The following is a 22,712-nucleotide window of genomic DNA, read 5'->3' as shown; positions in this document are numbered from 1 at the left end:
GTGTTCTAGTCAGAGGGTGAAATACCCTATACATAGATACACATTTAACCACAAATGAAAGTGTTCTAGTCAGAGGGTGAAATACCCTATACATAGATACACATTTAACCACAAATGAAAGTGTTCTAGTCAGAGGGTGAAATACCCTATACATAGATAAACATTTAACCACAAATGAAAGTGTTCTAGTCAGAGGGTGAAATACCCTATACATAGATACACATTTAACCACAAATGAAAGTGTTCTAGTCAGAGGGTGAAATACCCTATACATAGATAAACATTTAACCACAAATGAAAGTGTTCTAGTCAGAGGGTGAAATACCCTATACATAGATAAACATTTAACCACAAATGGAAGTGTTCTAAGTGTTCTAGTCTAGTCAGAGGGTGAAATACCCTATACATAGATACACATTTAACCACAAATGAAAGTGTTCTAGTCAGAGGGTGAAATACCCTATACATAGATACACATTTAACCACAAATGAAAGTGTTCTAGTCAGAGGGTGAAATACCCTATACATAGATAAACATTTAACCACAAATGAAAGTGTTCTAGTCAGAGGGTGAAATACATAGATAAACATTTAACCACAAATGAAAGTGTTCTAGTCAGAGGGTGAAATACATAGATAAACATTTAACCACAAATGAAAGTGTTCTAGTCAGAGGGTGAAATACCCTATACATAGATAAACATTTAACCACAAATGAAAGTGTTCTAGTCAGAGGGTGAAATACCCAGAGGGTGAAATACATAGATAAACATTTAACCACAAATGAAAGTGTTCTAGTCAGAGGGTGAAATACATAGATAAACATTTAACCACAAATGAAAGTGTTCTAGTCAGAGGGTGAAATACCCTATACATAGATAAACATTTAACCACAAATGAAAGTGTTCTAGTCAGAGGGTGAAATACCCAATACATAGATAAACATTTAACCACAAATGAAAGTGTTCTAGTCAGAGGGTGAAATACCCTATACATAGATAAACATTTAACCACAAATGAAAGTGTTCTAGTCAGAGGGTGAAATACCCTATACATAGATAAACATTTAACCACAAATGAAAGTGTTCTAGTCAGAGGGTGAAATACCCTATACATAGATAAACATTTAACCACAAATGAAAGTGTTCTAGTCAGAGGGTGAAATACCCTATACATAGATAAACATTTAACCACAAATGAAAGTGTTCTAGTCAGAGGGTGAAATACATAGATAAACATTTAACCACAAATGAAAGTGTTCTAGTCAGAGGGTGAAATACCCTATACATAGATACACATTTAACCACAAATGAAAGTGTTCTAGTCAGAGGGTGAAATACCCTATACATAGATACACATTTAACCACAAATGAAAGTGTTCTAGTCAGAGGGTGAAATACCCTATACATAGATACACATTTAACCACAAATGAAAGTGTTCTAGTCAGAGGGTGAAATACCCTATACATAGATAAACATTTAACCACAAATGAAAGTGTTCTAGTCAGAGGGTGAAATACATAGATAAACATTTAACCACAAATGAAAGTGTTCTAGTCAGAGGGTGAAATACATAGATAAACATTTAACCAATATTTTATTGAATACGAAGTCAAAGTGACAGTCGCATGATTGCTGTCCATTTTAGAACTAACATGGAAGTATACATCCTTTAATAATACAATTTTTTTATAGAATTTTATTTAATTTCACAGGACATAATGGACATTTTAAGATCTTTTTGTCACAACTGTTTTCCTTTCTTTCCTACACTGACACAAACGAAAGTTATACATGAAAAACTAAAAGCAGACTACGGCTATAGCTTATATAAACGGAGAGTATTTTGTTAGTCACTGTGTATGTTTCAGTGCTAGACTGACCTTTAGTGACGTCACGCTGGTGCCACGCCGCTAGTTAACCATTCTACCACTGCTCAATAGTATCTATCTTATATACATGTAGACGGAGAGTATTTTGTTAGTCACTGTGCATGTTTCAGTGCTAGACTGACCTTTAATTACGTCACGCCGGTGCCACGCCGCTAGTTAACCATTCTACCACTGCTCAATAGTATCACAACATGCGATAGAAAGATTCATCCTTAAACACTATAGTCTGCATATTCTTACGTCATTTGAATATCGAATAATGGCTGACTGGTTGAGTATAGTTTACAAAAACACATATCAAAACTAAGCTTGAGATTAATGTAAGGAGATTATTAGCCCTGTGTGTTTCGGTATCGCATAATACAATTTTTTTATTCCTAGTATATGTTATTGATGATACCCAAACACACTCAGGTAATAACCTCTATGTACATACACATGTATATACATCATACATATACATGTACCTCCATTGTAGGCGATATGTCGCCTTTCTGTGCAATTAACTTGTTTACAAGGTCACTCATCTGAAGAAGCATTCCTTTATCTGCATCTTTAACATTCTCAAGATTGTCGAGCAACCGCTCACGAATCTGCAACAAAAATGATGAAAATAATAATAGCCTTTTTCTGCAATATTTACTTAATTTATGACAAGATTAATTGATGTCTTTAATTAATTTATGTTTATGTATGCTTTGAAATGAAGGAAAATCGTTTATTTAATGACGCACTCAACACATTTTATTTACGGTTATATGGCGTCAGACATGGTTAAGGACCACACAGATATTGAGGAAGGAAACCTGCTGTTGCCACTTTATGGACTACTCTTTCCGATTAGCAGCAAGGGATATTTTTACATGCACCATCCCACAGACAGGATGATACATCTGTCATCAGCGATAACGTTTTTCCATACCAAACAATGTTTAATGTAAATGCACTTATATTAAGCAGTCACCTGTCTAACTGGATCCCAAATTTCTAAAATACCCGTATTAATTAAGAATCATCAGTTAACGTTTACTAATGGCTTATTTTAAACAGAACAGAACAGAATTTTAGTCACTCAACACATTTTATTTACGGTTATATGGCATCAGACATATGGTTAAGGACCACACAGATTTTGAGAGGAAACCCGCTGTCATCACTACATGGGCTACTCTTTCTGATTAGCAGCAAGGGATCTTTTATTTGTGCAAAGATAGCACAAACCATGGCCTTTGTTGAACCAGTTATGGATCACTGGTCAGGGCAAGTGGTTTACACCTATCCATTGAGCACTCACGGTTTGGAGTCGGTATCTGGATTAAAAATCCCATGCCTCGACTGGGATCCGAACCCAGTACCTACCAGCCTGTAGATCAATGGCCTAACCACGACGCCACCGAGGCCGGTTTATTCACTCAGATGATTTGTTTTCTTCATACCCCAGTGAACACAAAAGAAATAACAGACAATCTTAAAAATAACTGGCAAAGAAACATTCAGATGACCTTCGTTTACTGTTTCTGTACAACATGGGTTAACACAATCAGTAAATGATAAATAACTGAAAAGTTGCACAATTATGGTCTAAAATTACCCCCCCCCCCCCCCCCCCCCCCCCCCCCCCCAATTCAGACTATACATATAAGGCAGACACCAAAATCAGAAAGGCAAATCATATTGTTCGTTTTGAATGGAGAACATGAAAAAATGGTACAAACAGTAAACATATTCCAGTACATGTAAACAACAAGTAACAGTATAACAGGAGATAAGAGTCCAATACTGTGCAGACGAATACATGCAATTACAGAGGACTTATTTTGCGAATAGAAGACTTAATAAGACATTACAGTGTATGACATAAACACAACTCGACTGTACATTTGAGTGTAAAGTGTATTTTAATGAATCAATTATGTTGGACTCTTGGCTGATATCATGATCATCCAGTTGAGTCAAATAATGTGATCTAGGCTTTAGAAAGAAAGGAATGTGTTATTTAATGATGCACTAGACACAGTTTTATGTATGAGATGAGAAAGGGAACCCACTGATGCCACTCCATGGGCTACACTTTTCAGTTAGCAGCAAGGAATCATCAAGCACCATCCTACAGATGGGATAGTACATATCACAGCTTTTGTTACATTGTCTGCAATCAGAAATAGCATAATAGGCCGACAAGGATTGATGATAAATTGATCACACATCGGGCGAATGGTTTACTACTGGGGTATCTCCTGTCTCCTAGGCTTTGGAGGTATGTCCTGTCTCCTAGGCTATTGGGGTATCTCCTGTCTCCTAGGCTTTGCAGGTATGCCCTGTCCTCTAGCCTTTAGATGCATGTCCTGTCTCCTAGGCTATTGGGGTATCTCCTGTCTCCTAGGCTATTGGGGTATCTCCTGTCTCCTAGGCTTTGGAGGTATGCCCTGTCCTCTAGCCTTTAGATGCATGTCCTGTCTCCTAGGCTATTGGGGTATCTCCTGTCTCCTAGGCTATTGGGGTATCTCCTGTCTCCTAGGCTTTGGAGGTATGCCCTGTCCCCATGCCTTTAGATGCATGTCCTGTCTCCTAGGCTATTGGGGTATCTCCTGTCTCCTAGGCTATTGGGGTATCTCCTGTCTCCTAGGCTTTGGAGGTATGCCCTGTCCTCTAGCCTTTAGATACATGTCATGTCTCCTAGGCTATTGGGGTATCTCCTGTCTCCTAGGCTTTGGAAGTATGCCCTGTCCTCTAGCCTTTAGATGCATGTCCTGTCTCCTAGGCTATTGGGGTATCTCCTGTCTCCTAGGCTTTGGAGGTATGCCCTGTCCCCTAGCCTTTAGATGCATGTCCTGTCTCCTAGGCTATTGGGGTATCTCCTGTCTCCTAGGCTTTGGAGGTATGCCCTGTCCTCTAGCCTTTAGATACATGTCCTGTCTCCTAGGCTATTGGGGTATCTCCTGTCTCCTAGGCTATTGGGGTATCTCCTGTCTCCTAGGCTTTGGAGGTATGCCCTGTCCTCTAGCCTTTAGATGCATGTCCTGTCTTCTAGGCTACTGTGGTATCTCCTGTCTCCTAGGTTCTTGGGGTATCTCCTGTCTCCTAGGCTATTGGGGTATCTCCTGTCTCCTAGGCTTTGGAGGTATGTCCTGTCCTCTAGCCTTTAGATGCATGTCCGGTCTCCTAGGCTATTGGGGTATCTCCTGTCTCCTAGGCTATTGGGGTATCTCCTGTCTCCTAGGCTTTGGAGGTATGCCCTGTCCCCTAGCCTTTAGATGCATGTCCTGTCTCCTAGGCTATTGGGATATCTCCTGTCTCCTAGGCTATTGGGGTATCTCCCGTCTCCTAGGCTTTGGAGGTATGCCCTGTCCCCTAGCCTTTAGATGCATGTCCTGTCTCCTAGGCTTTTGAGGGTATATCCTGTCTCCTAGGCTTTAATTGGAGGTATATCCTGTCCCCTAGCCTTTAGATGCATCTCCTGTCTCTTAGGCTTTGGAGGTATATCCTACCTCCTAGGCTTTAGAGGTATGTCCTACCTCCTAGGCTTTAGAGGTATGTCCTACCTCCTAGACTTTAGAGGTATGTCCTGCCCCCTAAGTTTTAGAGGGATGTCCTACCTCCTAAGCTTTATAGGTATGTCCTACCTCCTACGCTTTAGAGGTATGACCTACTTCCTAAAATTTAGAGGTATGTCCTACCCCCTAAGCTTTAGAGGCATGTCCTCCTGCTCCCCTAAGCTTTAGAGGTATGTCCTACCAACTAGGCTTTAGAGGCATGTCCTACCTCCTAAGCTTTAGAGTCATGTCCTTCCTCCTAGGCTTTGAAAGCATGTCCTGCCCCTAAGCTTTAGAGGTATGTCCTACCTCCTAAGCTTTAAAGATATGTCCTACCTCCTAGGCTTTAGAGGTATGTCCTACCGCCTAGGCTTTGGAGGAATGTCTTGTCTCCTAGGCTTTAAAGGAATGTCCTGTCTCCTAGGCTTTGGAGGCATGTCTTGTCTCCTAGGCTTTGGAGGCATGTCCTGTATTCTAGGCTTTTGAGGTATGTCCTGTATCCTAAGCTTTAGAGGATATCTGAGAGCCTGGTATAGTAAAATATGTTTAGAGTTATGTGCTGCCTCCTAGGCTTTAGAGGTATGTCCTACCTCCTAGGCTTTAGAGGTATGTCCTGCCCCCTGTATTATATTAATTAAATCTATTATTATTCACATAAACAGGCTAACAAAAATCATACAAAGCACATGTGTAATAACAAAAGTATTGACATAATTTTGTGAAGTGATGTCACACATAACATTGTTTCCGGAGTTTTGGCTAAGATTGTGCATGTCAAACATGACATCATTTCACTGTCTCCTTCTAGTTGTGTTCCGATACATTTTGATACGGTCTTTATTAGTCATTAATAAATAACAATAATAATATGGATAATAGAGAAAATATTACACTCGCGTAGGAGTTTTATGAAACTCATGTCAAGATTCATGTATTACCCTCACTCTCAATAGGGTAATATAAAAATCCTGACACGAGTTTCATAAAATCAATACGAGACACACGCTTGTATAATAATTTGTATTTACATTTGTTTCCAGTTCGTTTTCTGCAGTTGCATTTGTTCCTGGTTTTACTGTCTCAAGCATATCCACAATACCCAATGATCTTTGAAGAAAATCTGAAAAGAAAAAAACACATTATTCAGGCATCAGACTAAGTTAAGAACAGGTGTCCAAAAAAGTTAGGAATGGTATGCCATCCTCCACAAAATCTTATTAAACAAAAACTACACAACCAAAAAGTGGATCATTTGTGTGTTAATTCAAATATAAAATACATGTACATCAGCGAAAGAAATAATCACACTCAACAAAAGAAAAGCGATGTCAATGAATAAAAACACATCAGTGAGTTTGTGAATTTATACCTTACTACTGCTGTCCCATGATAAAGTGAACAAAAGAGACTCACCATGAGTAGTCTTTATACCTTACTACTGCTATCCCATGGTAAAGTGAACAAAAGAGACTCACCACGAGTTTAGTGTTTATACCTTACTACTGCTATCCCATGGTAAAGTGAACAAAAGAGACTCACCATAAGTTTAGTCTTTATACCTTAAAACTGCTGTCCCATGATAAAGTGAACAAAAGAGACTAGCCATGAGTTTAGTCTTTATACCTTACTACTGCTGTCCCATGATAAAGTGAACAAAGAGACTCACCATGAGTAGTCTTTATACCTTACTTCTGCTGTCCCATGATAAAGTGAACAAAAGAGACTCACCATGCATTTAGTCTTTATACCTTACTACTGCTGTCCCATGATAAAGTGAACAAAAGAGACTCGCCATGAGTTTAGTCTTTATACCTTACTACTGCTGTCCCATGATAAAGTGAACAAAAGAGACTCGCCATGAGTTTAGTCTTTATACCTTACTACTGCTGTCCCATGATAAAGTGAACAAAAGAGACTCACCATGAGTTTAGTATTTATACCTTACTACTGCTGTCCCATGATAAAGTGAACAAAAGAAAATCACCATGAGTTTAGTGTTTATACCTTACTTCTGCTGTCCCATGATAAAGTGAACAAAGAGACTCACCATGAGTTGTCTTTATAACTTATTACTGCTGTCCAATGATAAAGTGAACAAAAGAGACTCACCATGCATTTAGTCTTTATACCTTACTACTCCTGTCCCACTGTAAAGTGAACAAAAGAGACTCACCATGCATTTAGTCTTTATACCTTACTTCTGCTGTCCCATGATAAAGTGAACAAAAGAGACTCACCATGCATTTAGTCTTTATACCTTACTACTCCTGTCCCACTGTAAAGTGAACAAAAGAGACTCACCATGCATTTAGTCTTTATACCTTAAAACTGCTGTCCCATGATAAAGTGAACAAAAGAGACTCACCATGTGTTTAGTCTTTATACCTTACTACTGCTGTCCCATGATAAAGTGAACAAAGAGACTCACCATGAGTAGTCTTTATACCTTACTACTGCTGTCCCATGATAAAGTGAACAAAAGAGACTGTCCATGACTTTAGTCTTTATATCTTACTACTGCTGTCCCATGATAAAGTGAACAAAAGAGACTGGCCATGACTTTAGTCTTTATATCTTACTACTGCTGTCCCATGATAAAGTGAACAAAGAGACTCACCATGAGTAGTCTTTATAACTGATTACTGCTGTCCAATGATAAAGTGAACAAAAGAGACTCACCATGCATTTAGTCTTTATACCTTATTACTGCTGTCCCACTGTAAAGTGAACAAAAGAGACTCACCATGAGTTTAGTCTTGATACCTTACTACCGCTCTCCCATGACAAATTGAACAAAAGAGACTCACCATGTGTTTAGTCTTTATACCTTACTACTGCTGTCCCATGATAAAGTGAACAAAAGAGACTCACCATGAGTTTAGTCTTTATATCTTACTACTGCTGTCCCACGGTAAAGTGAACAAAAGAGACTCACCATGAGTTTAGTCTTTATACCTTCCACTGCTGTCCCACGGTAAAGTGAACAAAAGAGACTCACCATGCATTTAGTCTTTATACCGTATTACCACTGTCCCGCTGTAAAGTGAACAAAAGAGACTCACCATGCATTTAGTCTTTATACCGTATTACCGCTGTCCCACTGTAAAGTGAACAAAAGAGACTCACCATGCATTTAGTCTTTATACCTTATTACTGCTGTCCCACTGTAAAGTGAACAAAAGACTCACCATGCATTTAGTCTTTATACCTTACTACACCTGTCCCATGATAAAGTGAACAAAAGAGACTCACCATGAGTTTAGTCTTGATACCTTACTACCGCTCTCCCATGACAAATTGAATAAAAGAGACTCACCATGTGTTTAGTCTTTATACCTTACTACTGCTGTCCCATGATAAAGTGAACAAAAGAGACTCACCATGAGTTTAGTCTTTATATCTTACTACTGCTGTCCCACGGTAAAGTGAACAAAAGAGACTCACCATGCATTTATCCTTTTTATATTATTACTGCTGTCCCACGGTAAAGTAAACAAAAGAGACTCACCATGCATTTAGTCTTTATACCGTATTACCGCTGTCCCGCTGTAAAGTGAACAAAAGAGACTCACCATGCATTTAGTCTTTATACCTTACTACTGCTGTCCCATGATAAAGTGAACAAAAGAGACTGGACATGACTTTAGTCTTTATATCTTACTACTGCTGTCCCATGATAAAGTGAACAAAAGAGACTCACCATGAGTTTAGTCTTTATACCTTACTACTGCTGTCCCATGATAAAGTGAACAAAAGAGACTCACCATGCATGTTTTATCTTCACTTGATGATTAGTTTCAAATGGTTTGTATTACAATACTGTGCTATAAACTGATAGAATTCTGGAAATGTTTTGCTGGTAATGTTCTGGAAAACTACAGAGATAGATATATTTTGTATTAATATTCCTGAATTACTGTTTCATTTCTCCTTTAAAATTTTAACCTTAGTTTTTCTGGCAGAGACAAATACCTTCCACCTTTTTGTTAGCTTATTCCTACTTGTACCTGATGGTTTCTCTTGAACAGCTTCCTTAGAAACATCATTCAACCATTCTAGAAATGGCTTTTTATCATCCTTTGGGGTCTGAACCTGAAAAGCAGTATCAGAAAGACAGAGAGTTAGAATCTGGATGCAGGGTTCTTAACCTGAAAAGCAGTATCACAATGACAGAGAGTTAGAATCTGGACGCAGGATTCTAAACCTAAAAAGCAGAATTAGAAAGACAGAGAGTTAGAATCTGGATGCAGGGTTCTGAACCTGAAAAGCAGTATCAGAAAGACAGAGAGTTAGAATCTGGATGCAGGGTTCTTAACCTGAAAAGCAGTATCAGAAAGACAGAGTTAGAATCTGGATGCAGGGTTCTCAACCTGAAAAGCAGTATCACAATGACAGAGAGTTAGAATCTGGACGCAGGATTCTAAACCTAAAAAGCAGAATTAGAAAGACAGAGAGTTAGAATCTGGATGCAGGGTTCTGAACCTGAAAAGCAGTATCAGAAAGGCAGACAGTTAGAATCTGGATGCAGGGTTCTGAACCTGAAAAGTAGTATCAGAAAGACAGAGTTACAATCTGGATGCCAGATTCGGAACCTGAAAAGCAGTATCACAAAGACAGAGAGTTCGAATGTGGATGCAGGGTTCTGAACCTGAAAAGCAGTATTAGAAAGACAGAGTCAGAATGTGGATGCAGGGTTCTCAACCTGAAAAGCAGTATCACAAAGACAGAGTTAGAATGTGGATGCAGGGTTCTCAACCTGAAAAGCAGTATCAGAAAGACAGAGTTAGAATCTGGATGCAGGGTTCTGAACCTGAAAAGCAGTATCACAAAGACAGAGTTAGAATCTGGATGCAGGGTTCTGAACCTGAAAAGTAATATCAGAAAGACAGAGTTAGAATCTGGATGCAGGGTTCTGAACCTGAAAAGCAGTATCACAAAGACAGAGTTAGAATCTGGATGCAGGGTTTTGATCCTGAAAAGCAGTATCAGAAAGACAGAGAGTTAGAATCTGGATGCAGGGTTCTGATCCTGAAAAGCAGTATCAGAAAGACAGAGTTAGAATCTGGATGCAGGGTTCTGAACCTGAAAAGCAGTATCACAATGACAGAGTTAGAATCTGGATGCAGGGTCCTGAACCTGAAAAGCAGTATCACAAAGCCAGAGTTAGAATCTGGATTCAGGGTTCTCAACCTGAAAAGCAGTATCACAAAGACAGAGAGTTAGAATCTGAATGCACGGTTCTGAACCTGAAAAGCAGTATCACAAAGACAGAGTTAGAATCTGGATGCAGGGTTCTGAACCTGAAAAGTAGTATCAGAAAGAAAGAGTTAGAATCTGGATGCAGGGTTCTGAAAGTGAAAAGCAGTATCAGAAAGACAGAGCGTTAGAATCTGGATGCAGGGTTCAGATCCTGAAAAGCAGTATCAGAAAGACAGAGAGTTAGTCTGGATGCAGGGTTCTGAACCTTAAAAGCAGTATCAGAAAGACAGAGTTAGAATCTGGATGCCAGGTTCTCAACCTAAAAAGCAGTATCACAAAGACAGAGTTAGAATCTGGATGCAGGGTAGTGAAACTGAAAAGTAGTATCAGAAAGACAGAGTTAGAATCTGGATGCAGGGTTCTCAACCTGAAAAGCAGTATCACAAAGACAGAGTTACAATCTGGATGCAGGGTTCTCAACCTGAAAAGCAGTATCACAAACACAGAGTTACAATCTGGATGCAGGGTTCTCAACCTGAAAAGCAGTATCACAAAGACAGAGTTACAATCTGGATGCAGGGTTCTCAACCTGAAAAGCAGCATCACAAAGACAGAGTTACAATCTGGATGCAGGGTTCTCAACCTGAAAAGCAGGGTTTTCAACCTGGAAAGCAGTATCACAAAGACAGAGTTACAATCTGGATGCAGGGTTCTGAACCTGAAAAGCAGTATCAGAAAAACAGAGAGTTAGAATCTGGATGCAGGGTTCTGAACCTGAAAAGCAGTATCAGAAAGACAGACAGTTAGAATCTGGATGCAGGGTTCTGAACCTGAAAAGCAGTATCACAAAGACAGAAAGTTAGAATCTGGATGCAGGGTTCTGAACCTGAAAAGCAGTATCAGAAAGACAGAAAGTTAGAATCTGGATGCAGGGTTCTGAACCTGAAAAGCAGTATCACAAAGACAGAGAGTTAGAATCTGGATGCAGGGTTCTCAACCTGAAAAGCAGTATCACAAAGACAGAGAGTTACAATCTGGATGCAGGGTTCTCAACCTGAAAAGCAGGGTTCTCAACCTGAAAAGCAGTATCACACAGACAGAGTTAGAATCTGGATGCAGGGTAGTGAAACTGAAAAGTAGTACCAGAAAGACAGAGTTAGAATCTGGATGCAGGGTTCTGAACCTGAAAAGCAGTATCACAAAGACAGAGTTACAATCTGGATGCAGGGTTCTGAACCTGAAAAGCAGGGTTCTGAACCTGAAAAGCAGTATCACAAAGACAGAGTTACAATCTGGATGCAGGGTTCTGAACCTGAAAAGTAGTATCAGAAAGACAGAGTTAGAATCTGGATGCAGGGTTCTGAAAGTGAAAAGCAGTATCAGAAAGACAGAGAGTTAGTCTGGATGCAGGGTTCTGAACCTTAAAAGCAGTATCAGAAAGACAGAGGTAGAATCTGGATGCAGGGTTCTCAACCTAAAAAGCAGTATCACAAAGACAGACTTAGAATCTGGATGCAGGGTTCTGAACCTGAAAAGCAGTATCACAAAGACAGAGAGTTAGAATCTGGATGCAGGGTTCTCAACCTGAAAAGCAGTATCACAAACAGAGTTACAATCTGGATGCAGGGTTCTCAACCTGAAAAGCAGCATCACAAAGACAGAGTTAGAATCTGGATGCAGGGTTCTCAACCTGAAAAGCAGCATCACAAACAGACAGAGTTAGAATCTGGATGCAGGGTTCTGAACCTGAAAAGCAGCATCACAAAGACAGAGAGTTAGAATCTGGATGCAGGATTCTCAACCTGAAAAGCAGTATCACAAAGAGAGAGTTACAATCTGGATGCAGGGTTCTCAACCTGAAAAGCAGGGTTCTCAACCTGAAAAGCAGTATCACAAAGACAGAGTTACAATCTGGATGCAGGGTTCTGAACCACAAAAGCAGTAGCACAAAGACAGAGTTACAATCTGGATGCAGGGTTCTGAACCTGAAAAGCAGTATCACAAAGACAGAGTTACAATCTGGATGCAGGGTTCTGAACCTGAAAAGCAGGGTTCTGAACCTGAAAAGCAGTATCACAAAGACAGAGTTACAATCTGGATGCAGGGTTCTGAACCTGAAAAGTAGTATCAGAAAGACAGAGTTAGAATCTGGATGCAGGGTTCTGAAAGTGAAAAGCAGTATCAGAAAGACAGAGAGTTAGTCTGGATGCAGGGTTCTGAACCTGAAAAGCAGTATCAGAAAGACAGAGGTAGAATCTGGATGCAGGGTTCTCAACCTAAAAAGCAGTATCACAAAGACAGACTTAGAATCTGGATGCAGGGTTCTGAACCTGAAAAGCAGTATCACAAAGACAGAGTTACAATCTGGATGCAGGGTTCTGAACCTGAAAAGCAGGGTTCTCAACCTGAAAAGCAGTATCACAAAGACAGAGTTACTATCTGGATGCAGGGTTCTCAACCTGAAAAGCAGGGTTCTGAACCTGGAAAGCAGTGTCACAAAGACAGAGTTACAATCTGGATGCAGGGTTCTGAACCTGTAAAGCAGTATCACAAGGACAGAGTCACAATCTGGATGCAGGGTTCTGAACCTGAAAAGAAGTATCAGAAAGACAGAGTTAGAATCTGGATGCAGGGTTCTGAACCTGAAAAGCAGTATCACAAAGACAGAGTTAGAATCTGGATGCAGGGTAGTGAAACTGAAAAGTAGTACCAGAAAGACAGAGTTAGAATCTGGATGCAGGTTTCTGAACCTGAAAAGCAGTATCACAAAGACAGAGTTAGAATCTGGATGCAGGGTAGTGAAACTGAAAAGTAGTACCAGAAAGACAGAGTTAGAATCTGGATGCAGGGTTCTGAACCTGAAAAGCAGTATCACAAAGACAGAGTTAGAATCTGGATGCAGGGTTCTGAACCTGAAAAGCAGTATCACAAAGACAGAGTTAGAATCTGGATGCAGGATTCTGAACCTGAAAAGCAGCATCAGAAAGACAGAGTTAGAATCTCGATGCAGGGTTCAGAACCTGAAAAGCAGTATCAGAAAGACAGAGTTAGAATCTCGATGCAGGGTTCAGAACCTGAAAAGCAGTATCAGAAAGACAGAGTTAGAATCTGGATGCAGGGTTCTGAACCTGAAAAGTAGTATCAGAAAGACAGAGTTAGAATCTGGATGCAGGGTTCTGAAAGTGAAAAGCAGTATCAGAAAGACAGAGAGTTAGAATCTGGATGCAGGGTTCTGATCCTGAAAAGCAGTATCAGAAAGACAGAGAGTTAGTCTGGATGCAGGGTTCTGAACCTTAAAAACAGTATCAGAAAGACACAGGTAGAATCTGGATGCCGGGTTCTCAACCTAAAAAGCAGTATCACAAAGACAGAGTTAGAATCTGGATGCAGGGTAGTGAAACTGAAAAGTAGTATCAGAAAGACAGAGTTAGAATCTGGATGCAGGGTTCTGAACCTGAAAAGCAGTATCACAAAGACAGAGAGTTAGAATTTGGATGCAGGGTTCTCAACCTGAAAAGCAGTATCACAAACACAGAGTTACAATCTGGATGCAGGGTTCTCAACCTGAAAAGCAGTATCAGAAAAACAGAGAGTTAGAATCTCGATGCCAGGTTCTGAACCTGAAAAGCAGAATCACAAAAACAGAGAGTTAGAATGTGGATGCAGGGTTCTCAACCTGAAAAGCAGCCTCACAAAGATAGTGTTACAATCTGGATGCAGGGTTCTCAACCTGAAAAGCAGCATCACAAAGAGAGAGTTAGAATGTGGATGCAGGGTTCTGAACCTGAAAAGCAGTATCACAAAGACAGAGTTAGAATCTGGATGCAGGGTTCTCAACCTGAAAAGCAGCATCACAAACAGACAGAGTTACAATCTGGATGCAGGGTTCTGAACCTGAAAAGCAGCATCACAAAGACAGAGAGTTAGAATCTGGATGCAGGGTTCTCAACCTGAAAAGCAGGGTTCTCAACCTGAAAAGCAGTATCACAAAGACAGAGTTACAATCTGGATGCAGGGTTCTGAACCTGAAAAGCAGTATCACAAAGACAGAGTTACAATCTGGATGCAGGGTTCTGAACCTGAAAAGCAGGGTTCTCAACCTGAAAAGCAGTATCACAAAGACAGAGTTACAATCTGGATGCAGGGTTCTGAACCTGAAAAGCAGTATCACAAAGACAGAGTTACAATCTGGATGCAGGGTTCTGAACCTGAAAAGCAGGGTTCTCAACCTGAAAAGCAGTGTCACAAAGACAGAGTTACAATCTGGATGCAGGGTTCTGAACCTGGAAAGCAGTATCACAAAGACAGAGTCACAATCTGGATGCAGGGTTCTGAACCTGAAAAGCAGTATCAGAAAGACAGAGTTAGAATCTGGATGCAGGGTTCTGAACCTGAAAAGCAGTATCACAAAGACAGAGTTAGAATCTGGATGCAGGTTAGTGAAACTGAAAAGTAGTACCAGAAAGACAGAGTTAGAATCTGGATGCAGGGTTCTGAACCTGAAAAGCAGTATCACAAAGACAGAGTTAGAATCTGGATGCAGGGTTCTGAACCTGAAAAGCAGCATCACAAAGACAGAGAGTTAGAATCTGGATGCAGGGTTCTGAACCTGAAAAGCAGTATCACAAAGACAGAGTTAGAATCTGGATGCAGGGTAGTGAAACTGAAAAGTAGTACCAGAAAGACAGAGTTAGAATCTGGATGCAGGGTTCTGAACCTGAAAAGCAGTATCACAAAGACAGTGTTAGAATCTGGATGCAGGGTTCTGAACCTGAAAAGCAGGGTTCTCAACCTGAAAAGCAGTATCACAAAGACAGAGTTACTATCTGGATGCAGGGTTCTCAACCTGAAAAGCAGGGTTCTGAACCTGGAAAGCAGTGTCACAAAGACAGAGTTACAATCTGGATGCAGGGTTCTGAACCTGTAAAGCAGTATCACAAGGACAGAGTCACAATCTGGATGCAGGGTTCTGAACCTGAAAAGAAGTATCAGAAAGACAGAGTTAGAATCTGGATGCAGGGTTCTGAACCTGAAAAGCAGTATCACAAAGACAGAGTTAGAATCTGGATGCAGGGTAGTGAAACTGAAAAGTAGTACCAGAAAGACAGAGTTAGAATCTGGATGCAGGGTTCTGAACCTGAAAAGCAGTATCACAAAGACAGAGTTAGAATCTGGATGCAGGGTAGTGAACCTGAAAAGTAGTACCAGAAAGACAGAGTTAGAATCTGGATGCAGGGTTCTGAACCTGAAAAGCAGTATCACAAAGACAGAGTTAGAATCTGGATGCAGGGTTCTGAACCTGAAAAACAGTATCACAAAGACAGAGTTGGAATCTGGATGCAGGGTTCTGAACCTGAAAAGCAGTATCAGAAAGACAGAGTTAGAATCTGGATGCAGGATTCTGAACCTGAAAAGCAGTATCAGAAAGACAGAGTTAGAATCTGGATGCAGGGTTCTGAAAGTGAAAAGCAGTATCAGAAAGACAGAGAGTTAGAATCTGGATGCAGGGTTCTGAACCTGAAAAGCAGTATCAGAAAGACAGAGAGTTAGTCTGGATGCAGGGTTCTGAACCTTAAAAACAGTATCAGAAAGACACAGGTAGAATCTGGATGCCGGGTTCTCAACCTAAAAAGCAGTATCACAAAGACAGAGTTAGAATCTGGATGCAGGGTAGTGAAACTGAAAAGTAGTATCAGAAAGACAAAGTTAGAATCTGGATGCAGGGTTCTGAACCTGAAAAGCAGTATCACAAAGACATAGAGTTAGAATTTGGATGCAGGGTTCTCAACCTGAAAACCAGTATCACAAACACAGAGTTACAATCTGGATGCAGGGTTCTCAACCTGAAAAGCAGTATCAGAAAAACAGAGAGTTAGAATCTGGATGCCAGGTTCTGAACCTGAAAAGCAGTATCAGAAAGACAGACAGTTAGAATGTGGATGCAGGGTTCTGAACCTGAAAAGCAGAATCACAAAAACAGAGAGTTAGAATGTGGATGCAGGGTTCTGAACCTGAAAAGCAGTATCACAAAGACAGAGTTAGAATCTGGATGCAGGGTTCTCAACCTGAAAAGCAGCATCACAAACAGACAGAGTTACAATCTGGATGCAGGGTTCTCAACCTGAAAAGCAGTATCACAAAGACAGAGTTACAATCTGGATGCAGGGTTCTCAACCTGAAAAGCAGCATCACAAAGACAGAGTTACAATCTGGATGCAGGGTTCTCAACCTGAAAAGCAGGGTTTTCAACCTGGAAAGCAGTATCACAAAGACAGAGTTACAATCTGGATGCAGGGTTCTGAACCTGAAAAGCAGTATCAGAAAAACAGAGAGTTAGAATCTGGATGCAGGGTTCTGAACCTGAAAAGCAGTATCAGAAAGACAGACAGTTAGAATCTGGATGCAGGGTTCTGAACCTGAAAAGCAGTATCACAAAGACAGAAAGTTAGAATCTGGATGCAGGGTTCTGAACCTGAAAAGCAGTATCAGAAAGACAGAAAGTTAGAATCTGGATGCAGGGTTCTGAACCTGAAAAGCAGTATCACAAAGACAGAGAGTTAGAATCTGGATGCAGGGTTCTCAACCTGAAAAGCAGTATCACAAAGACAGAGAGTTACAATCTGGATGCAGGGTTCTCAACCTGAAAAGCAGGGTTCTCAACCTGAAAAGCAGTATCACAAAGACAGAGTTAGAATCTGGATGCAGGGTAGTGAAACTGAAAAGTAGTACCAGAAAGACAGAGTTAGAATCTGGATGCAGGGTTCTGAACCTGAAAAGCAGTATCACAAAGACAGAGTTACAATCTGGATGCAGGGTTCTGAACCTGAAAAGCAGGGTTCTGAACCTGAAAAGCAGTATCACAAAGACAGAGTTACAATCTGGATGCAGGGTTCTGAACCTGAAAAGTAGTATCAGAAAGACAGAGTTAGAATCTGGATGCAGGGTTCTGAAAGTGAAAAGCAGTATCAGAAAGACAGAGAGTTAGTCTGGATGCAGGGTTCTGAACCTTAAAAGCAGTATCAGAAAGACAGAGGTAGAATCTGGATGCAGGGTTCTCAACCTAAAAAGCAGTATCACAAAGACAGACTTAGAATCTGGATGCAGGGTTCTGAACCTGAAAAGCAGTATCACAAAGACAGAGAGTTAGAATCTGGATGCAGGGTTCTCAACCTGAAAAGCAGTATCACAAACAGAGTTACAATCTGGATGCAGGGTTCTCAACCTGAAAAGCAGCATCACAAAGACAGAGTTAGAATCTGGATGCAGGGTTCTGAACCTGAAAAGCAGTCACAAAAAGACAGAGTTAGAATCTGGATGCAGGGTTCTGAACCTGAAAAGCAGTATCACAAAGACAGAGAGTTAGAATCTGGATGCAGGATTCTCAACCTGAAAAGCAGTATCACAAAGAGAGAGTTACAATCTGGATGCAGGGTTCTCAACCTGAAAAGCAGGGTTCTCAACCTGAAAAGCAGTATCACAAAGACAGAGTTACAATCTGGATGCAGGGTTCTGAACCTGAAAAGCAGTATCACAAAGACAGAGTTACAATCTGGATGCAGGGTTCTGAACCTGAAAAGCAGTATCACAAAGACAGAGTTACAATCTGGATGCAGGGTTCTGAACCTGAAAAGCAGGGTTCTGAACCTGAAAAGCAGTATCACAAAGACAGAGTTACAATCTGGATGCAGGGTTCTGAACCTGAAAAGTAGTATCAGAAAGACAGAGTTAGAATCTGGATGCAGGGTTCTGAAAGTGAAAAGCAGTATCAGAAAGACAGAGAGTTAGAATCTGGATGCAGGGTTCTCAACCTGAAAAGCAGCATCACAAACAGACAGAGTTACAATCTGGATGCAGGGTTCTGAACCTGAAAAGCAGTATCACAAAGACAGAGTTAGAATCTGGATGCAGGGTTCTGAACCTGAAAAGCAGTATCACAAAGACAGAGTTACAATCTGGATGCAGGGTTCTGAACCTGAAAAGCAGGGTTCTGAACCTGAAAAGCAGTATCACAAAGACAGAGTTACTATCTGGATGCAGGGTTCTCAACCTGAAAAGCAGGGTTCTGAACCTGGAAAGCAGTGTCACAAAGACAGAGTTACAATCTGGATGCAGGGTTCTGAACCTGTAAAGCAGTATCACAAGGACAGAGTTAGAATCTGGATGCAGGGTTCTGAACCTGAAAAGAAGTATCAGAAAGACAGAGTTAGAATCTGGATGCAGGGTTCTGAACCTGAAAAGCAGTATCACAAAGACAGAGTTAGAATCTGGATGCAGGGTAGTGAAACTGAAAAGTAGTACCAGAAAGACAGAGTTAGAATCTGGATGCAGGGTTCTGAACCTGAAAAGCAGTATCACAAAGACAGAGTTAGAATCTGGATGCAGGGTAGTGAAACTGAAAAGTAGTACCAGAAAGACAGAGTTAGAATCTGGATGCAGGGTTCTGAACCTGAAAAGCAGTATCACAAAGACAGAGTTAGAATCTGGATGCAGGGTTCTGAACCTGAAAAGCAGTATCACAAAGACAGAGTTAGAATCTGGATGCAGGATTCTGAACCTGAAAAGCAGCATCAGAAAGACAGAGTTAGAATCTCGATGCAGGGTTCAGAACCTGAAAAGCAGTATCAGAAAGACAGAGTTAGAATCTGGATGCAGGGTTCAGAACCTGAAAAGCAGTATCAGAAAGACAGAGTTAGAATCTGGATGCAGGGTTCTGAACCTGAAAAGTAGTATCAGAAAGACAGAGTTAGAATCTGGATGCAGGGTTCTGAAAGTGAAAAGCAGTATCAGAAAGACAGAGAGTTAGAATCTGGATGCAGGGTTCTGATCCTGAAAAGCAGTATCAGAAAGACAGAGAGTTAGTCTGGATGCAGGGTTCTGAACCTTAAAAACAGTATCAGAAAGACACAGGTAGAATCTGGATGCCGGGTTCTCAACCTAAAAAGCAGTATCACAAAGACAGAGTTAGAATCTGGATGCAGGGTAGTGAAACTGAAAAGTAGTATCAGAAAGACAGAGTTAGAATCTGGATGCAGGGTTCTGAACCTGAAAAGCAGTATCACAAAGACAGAGAGTTAGAATTTGGATGCAGGGTTCTCAACCTGAAAAGCAGTATCACAAAGACAGAGTTACAATCTGGATGCAGGGTTCTCAACCTGAAAAGCAGTATCAGAAAAACAGAGAGTTAGAATCTCGATGCCAGGTTCTGAACCTGAAAAGCAGAATCACAAAAACAGAGAGTTAGAATCATGCAGGGTTCTCAACCTGAAAAGCAGCCTCACAAAGATAGAGTTACAATCTGGATGCAGGGTTCTCAACCTGAAAAGCAGTATCACAAAGAGAGAGTTAGAATCTGGATGCAGGGTTCTGAACCTGAAAAGCAGTATCACAAAGACAGAGTTAGAATCTGGATGCAGGGTTCTCAACCTGAAAAGCAGCATCACAAACAGACAGAGTTACAATCTGGATGCAGGGTTCTGAACCTGAAAAGCAGCATCACAAAGACAGAGAGTTAGAATCTGGATGCAGGGTTCTCAACCTGAAAAGCAGGGTTCTCAACCTGAAAAGCAGTATCACAAAGACAGAGTTAGAATCTGGATGCAGGGTTCTGAACCTGAAAAGCAGTATCACAAAGACAGAGTTAGAATCTGGATGCAGGGTAGTGAAACTGAAAAGTAGTACCAGAAAGACAGAGTTAGAATCTGGATGCAGGGTTCTGAACCTGAAAAGCAGTATCACAAAGACAGTGTTAGAATCTGGATGCAGGGTTCTGAACCTGAAAAGCAGGGTTCTCAACCTGAAAAGCAGTATCACAAAGACAGAGTTACTATCTGGATGCAGGGTTCTCAACCTGAAAAGCAGGGTTCTGAACCTGGAAAGCAGTGTCACAAAGACAGAGTTACAATCTGGATGCAGGGTTCTGAACCTGTAAAGCAGTATCACAAGGACAGAGTCACAATCTGGATGCAGGGTTCTGAACCTGAAAAGAAGTATCAGAAAGACAGAGTTAGAATCTGGATGCAGGGTTCTGAACCTGAAAAGCAGTATCACAAAGACAGAGTTAGAATCTGGATGCAGGGTAGTGAAACTGAAAAGTAGTACCAGAAAGACAGAGTTAGAATCTGGATGCAGGGTTCTGAACCTGAAAAGCAGTATCACAAAGACAGAGTTAGAATCTGGATGCAGGGTAGTGAAACTGAAAAGTAGTACCAGAAAGACAGAGTTAGAATCTGGATGCAGGGTTCTGAACCTGAAAAGCAGTATCACAAAGACAGAGTTAGAATCTGGATGCAGGGTTCTGAACCTGAAAAACAGTATCACAAAGACAGAGTTGGAATCTGGATGCAGTGTTCTGAACCTGAAAAGCAGTATCAAAAAGACAGAGTTAGAATCTGGATGCAGGATTCTGAACCTGAAAAGCAGTATCAGAAAGACAGAGTTAGAATCTGGATGCAGGGTTCTGAAAGTGAAAAGCAGTATCAGAAAGACAGAGAGTTAGAATCTGGATGCAGGGTTCTGATCCTGAAAAGCAGTATCAGAAAGACAGAGAGTTAGTCTGGATGCAGGGTTCTGAACCTTAAAAACAGTATCAGAAAGACACAGGTAGAATCTGGATGCCGGGTTCTCAACCTAAAAAGCAGTATCACAAAGACAGAGTTAGAATCTGGATGCAGGGTAGTGAAACTGAAAAGTAGTATCAGAAAGACAAAGTTAGAATCTGGATGCAGGGTTCTGAACCTGAAAAGCAGTATCACAAAGACATAGAGTTAGAATTTGGATGCAGGGTTCTCAACCTGAAAACCAGTATCACAAACACAGAGTTACAATCTGGATGCAGGGTTCTCAACCTGAAAAGCAGTATCAGAAAAACAGAGAGTTAGAATCTGGATGCCAGGTTCTGAACCTGAAAAGCAGTATCAGAAAGACAGACAGTTAGAATGTGGATGCAGGGTTCTGAACCTGAAAAGCAGAATCACAAAAACAGAGAGTTAGAATGTGGATGCAGGGTTCTGAACCTGAAAAGCAGTATCACAAAGACAGAGTTAGAATCTGGATGCAGGGTTCTCAACCTGAAAAGCAGCATCACAAACAGACAGAGTTACAATCTGGATGCAGGGTTCTGAACCTGAAAAGCAGTATCACAAAGACAGAGAGTTAGAATCTGGATGCAGGGTTCTGAACCTGAATAGCAGTATCAGAAAGACAGAAAGTTAGAATCTGGATGCAGGGTTCTGAACCTGAAAAGCAGTATCACAAAGACAGAGTTGGAATCTGGATGCAGTGTTCTGAACCTGAAAAGCAGTATCAAAAAGACAGAGTTAGAATCTGGATGCAGGATTCTGAACCTGAAAAGCAGCATCAGAAAGACAGAGTTAGAATCTCGATGCAGGGTTCAGAACCTGAAAAGCAGTATCAGAAAGACAGAGTTAGAATCTGGATGCAGGGTTCTGAACCTGAAAAGCAGTATCACAAAGACAGAGTTAGAATCTGGATGCAGGGTAGTGAAACTGAAAAGTAGTACCAGAAAGACAGAGTTAGAATCTGGATGCAGGGTTCTGAACCTGAAAAGCAGTATCACAAAGACAGAGTTAGAATCTGGATGCAGGGTAGTGAAACTGAAAAGTAGTATCAGAAAGACAGAGTTAGAATCTGGATGCAGGGTTCTGAACCTGAAAAGCAGTATCAGAAAGACAGAGAGTTAGAATCTGGATGCAGGGTTCTGAACCTGAATAGCAGTATCAGAAAGACAGACAGTTAGAATCTGGATGCAGGGTTCTGAACCTGAAAAGCAGTATCACAAAGACAGAGTTAGAATCTGGATGCAGGGTAGTGAAACTGAAAAGTAGTATCAGAAAGACAGAGTTAGAATCTGGATGCAGGGTTCTGAACCTGAATAGCAGTATCAGAAACACAGACAGTTAGAATCTAGATGCAGGGTTCTGAACCTGAAAAGCAGGGTTCTCAACCTGAAAAGCAGTATCACAAAGACAGAGTTACAATCTGGATGCAGGGTTCTGAACCTGAAAAGCAGTATCACAAAGACAGAGTTACAATCTGGATGCAGGGTTCTGAACCTGAAAAGCAGGGTTCT

General features: G+C 40.9%; 1 protein-coding gene across 1 annotated transcript in view; it reads right to left on the bottom strand.

Annotated features, from left to right (window-relative positions):
* The window catches only part of LOC121383911 (sperm receptor for egg jelly-like), a 53,468-nt gene that overhangs the window by 2,712 nt on the left and 28,044 nt on the right, over window positions 1-22,712 (bottom strand). The window contains exons 7-9 of the mRNA XM_041514009.1: window positions 9,433-9,517; window positions 6,454-6,545; window positions 2,360-2,485 (exon numbers count right to left, since the gene is read on the bottom strand). Of these exons, the coding sequence (XP_041369943.1) occupies window positions 2,360-2,485; window positions 6,454-6,545; window positions 9,433-9,517 (303 nt within the window). The remainder of the gene's footprint in view (window positions 1-2,359; window positions 2,486-6,453; window positions 6,546-9,432; window positions 9,518-22,712) is intronic.

Source organism: Gigantopelta aegis, chromosome 10 (genome assembly GCF_016097555.1).
Source record: "Gigantopelta aegis isolate Gae_Host chromosome 10, Gae_host_genome, whole genome shotgun sequence".
NCBI classification, from domain to species: domain Eukaryota; kingdom Metazoa; phylum Mollusca; class Gastropoda; order Neomphalida; family Peltospiridae; genus Gigantopelta; species Gigantopelta aegis.
The sequence above is the reverse complement of the archived record's forward strand: the minus strand, read 5'-3'. Positions and strand labels throughout refer to the sequence as shown.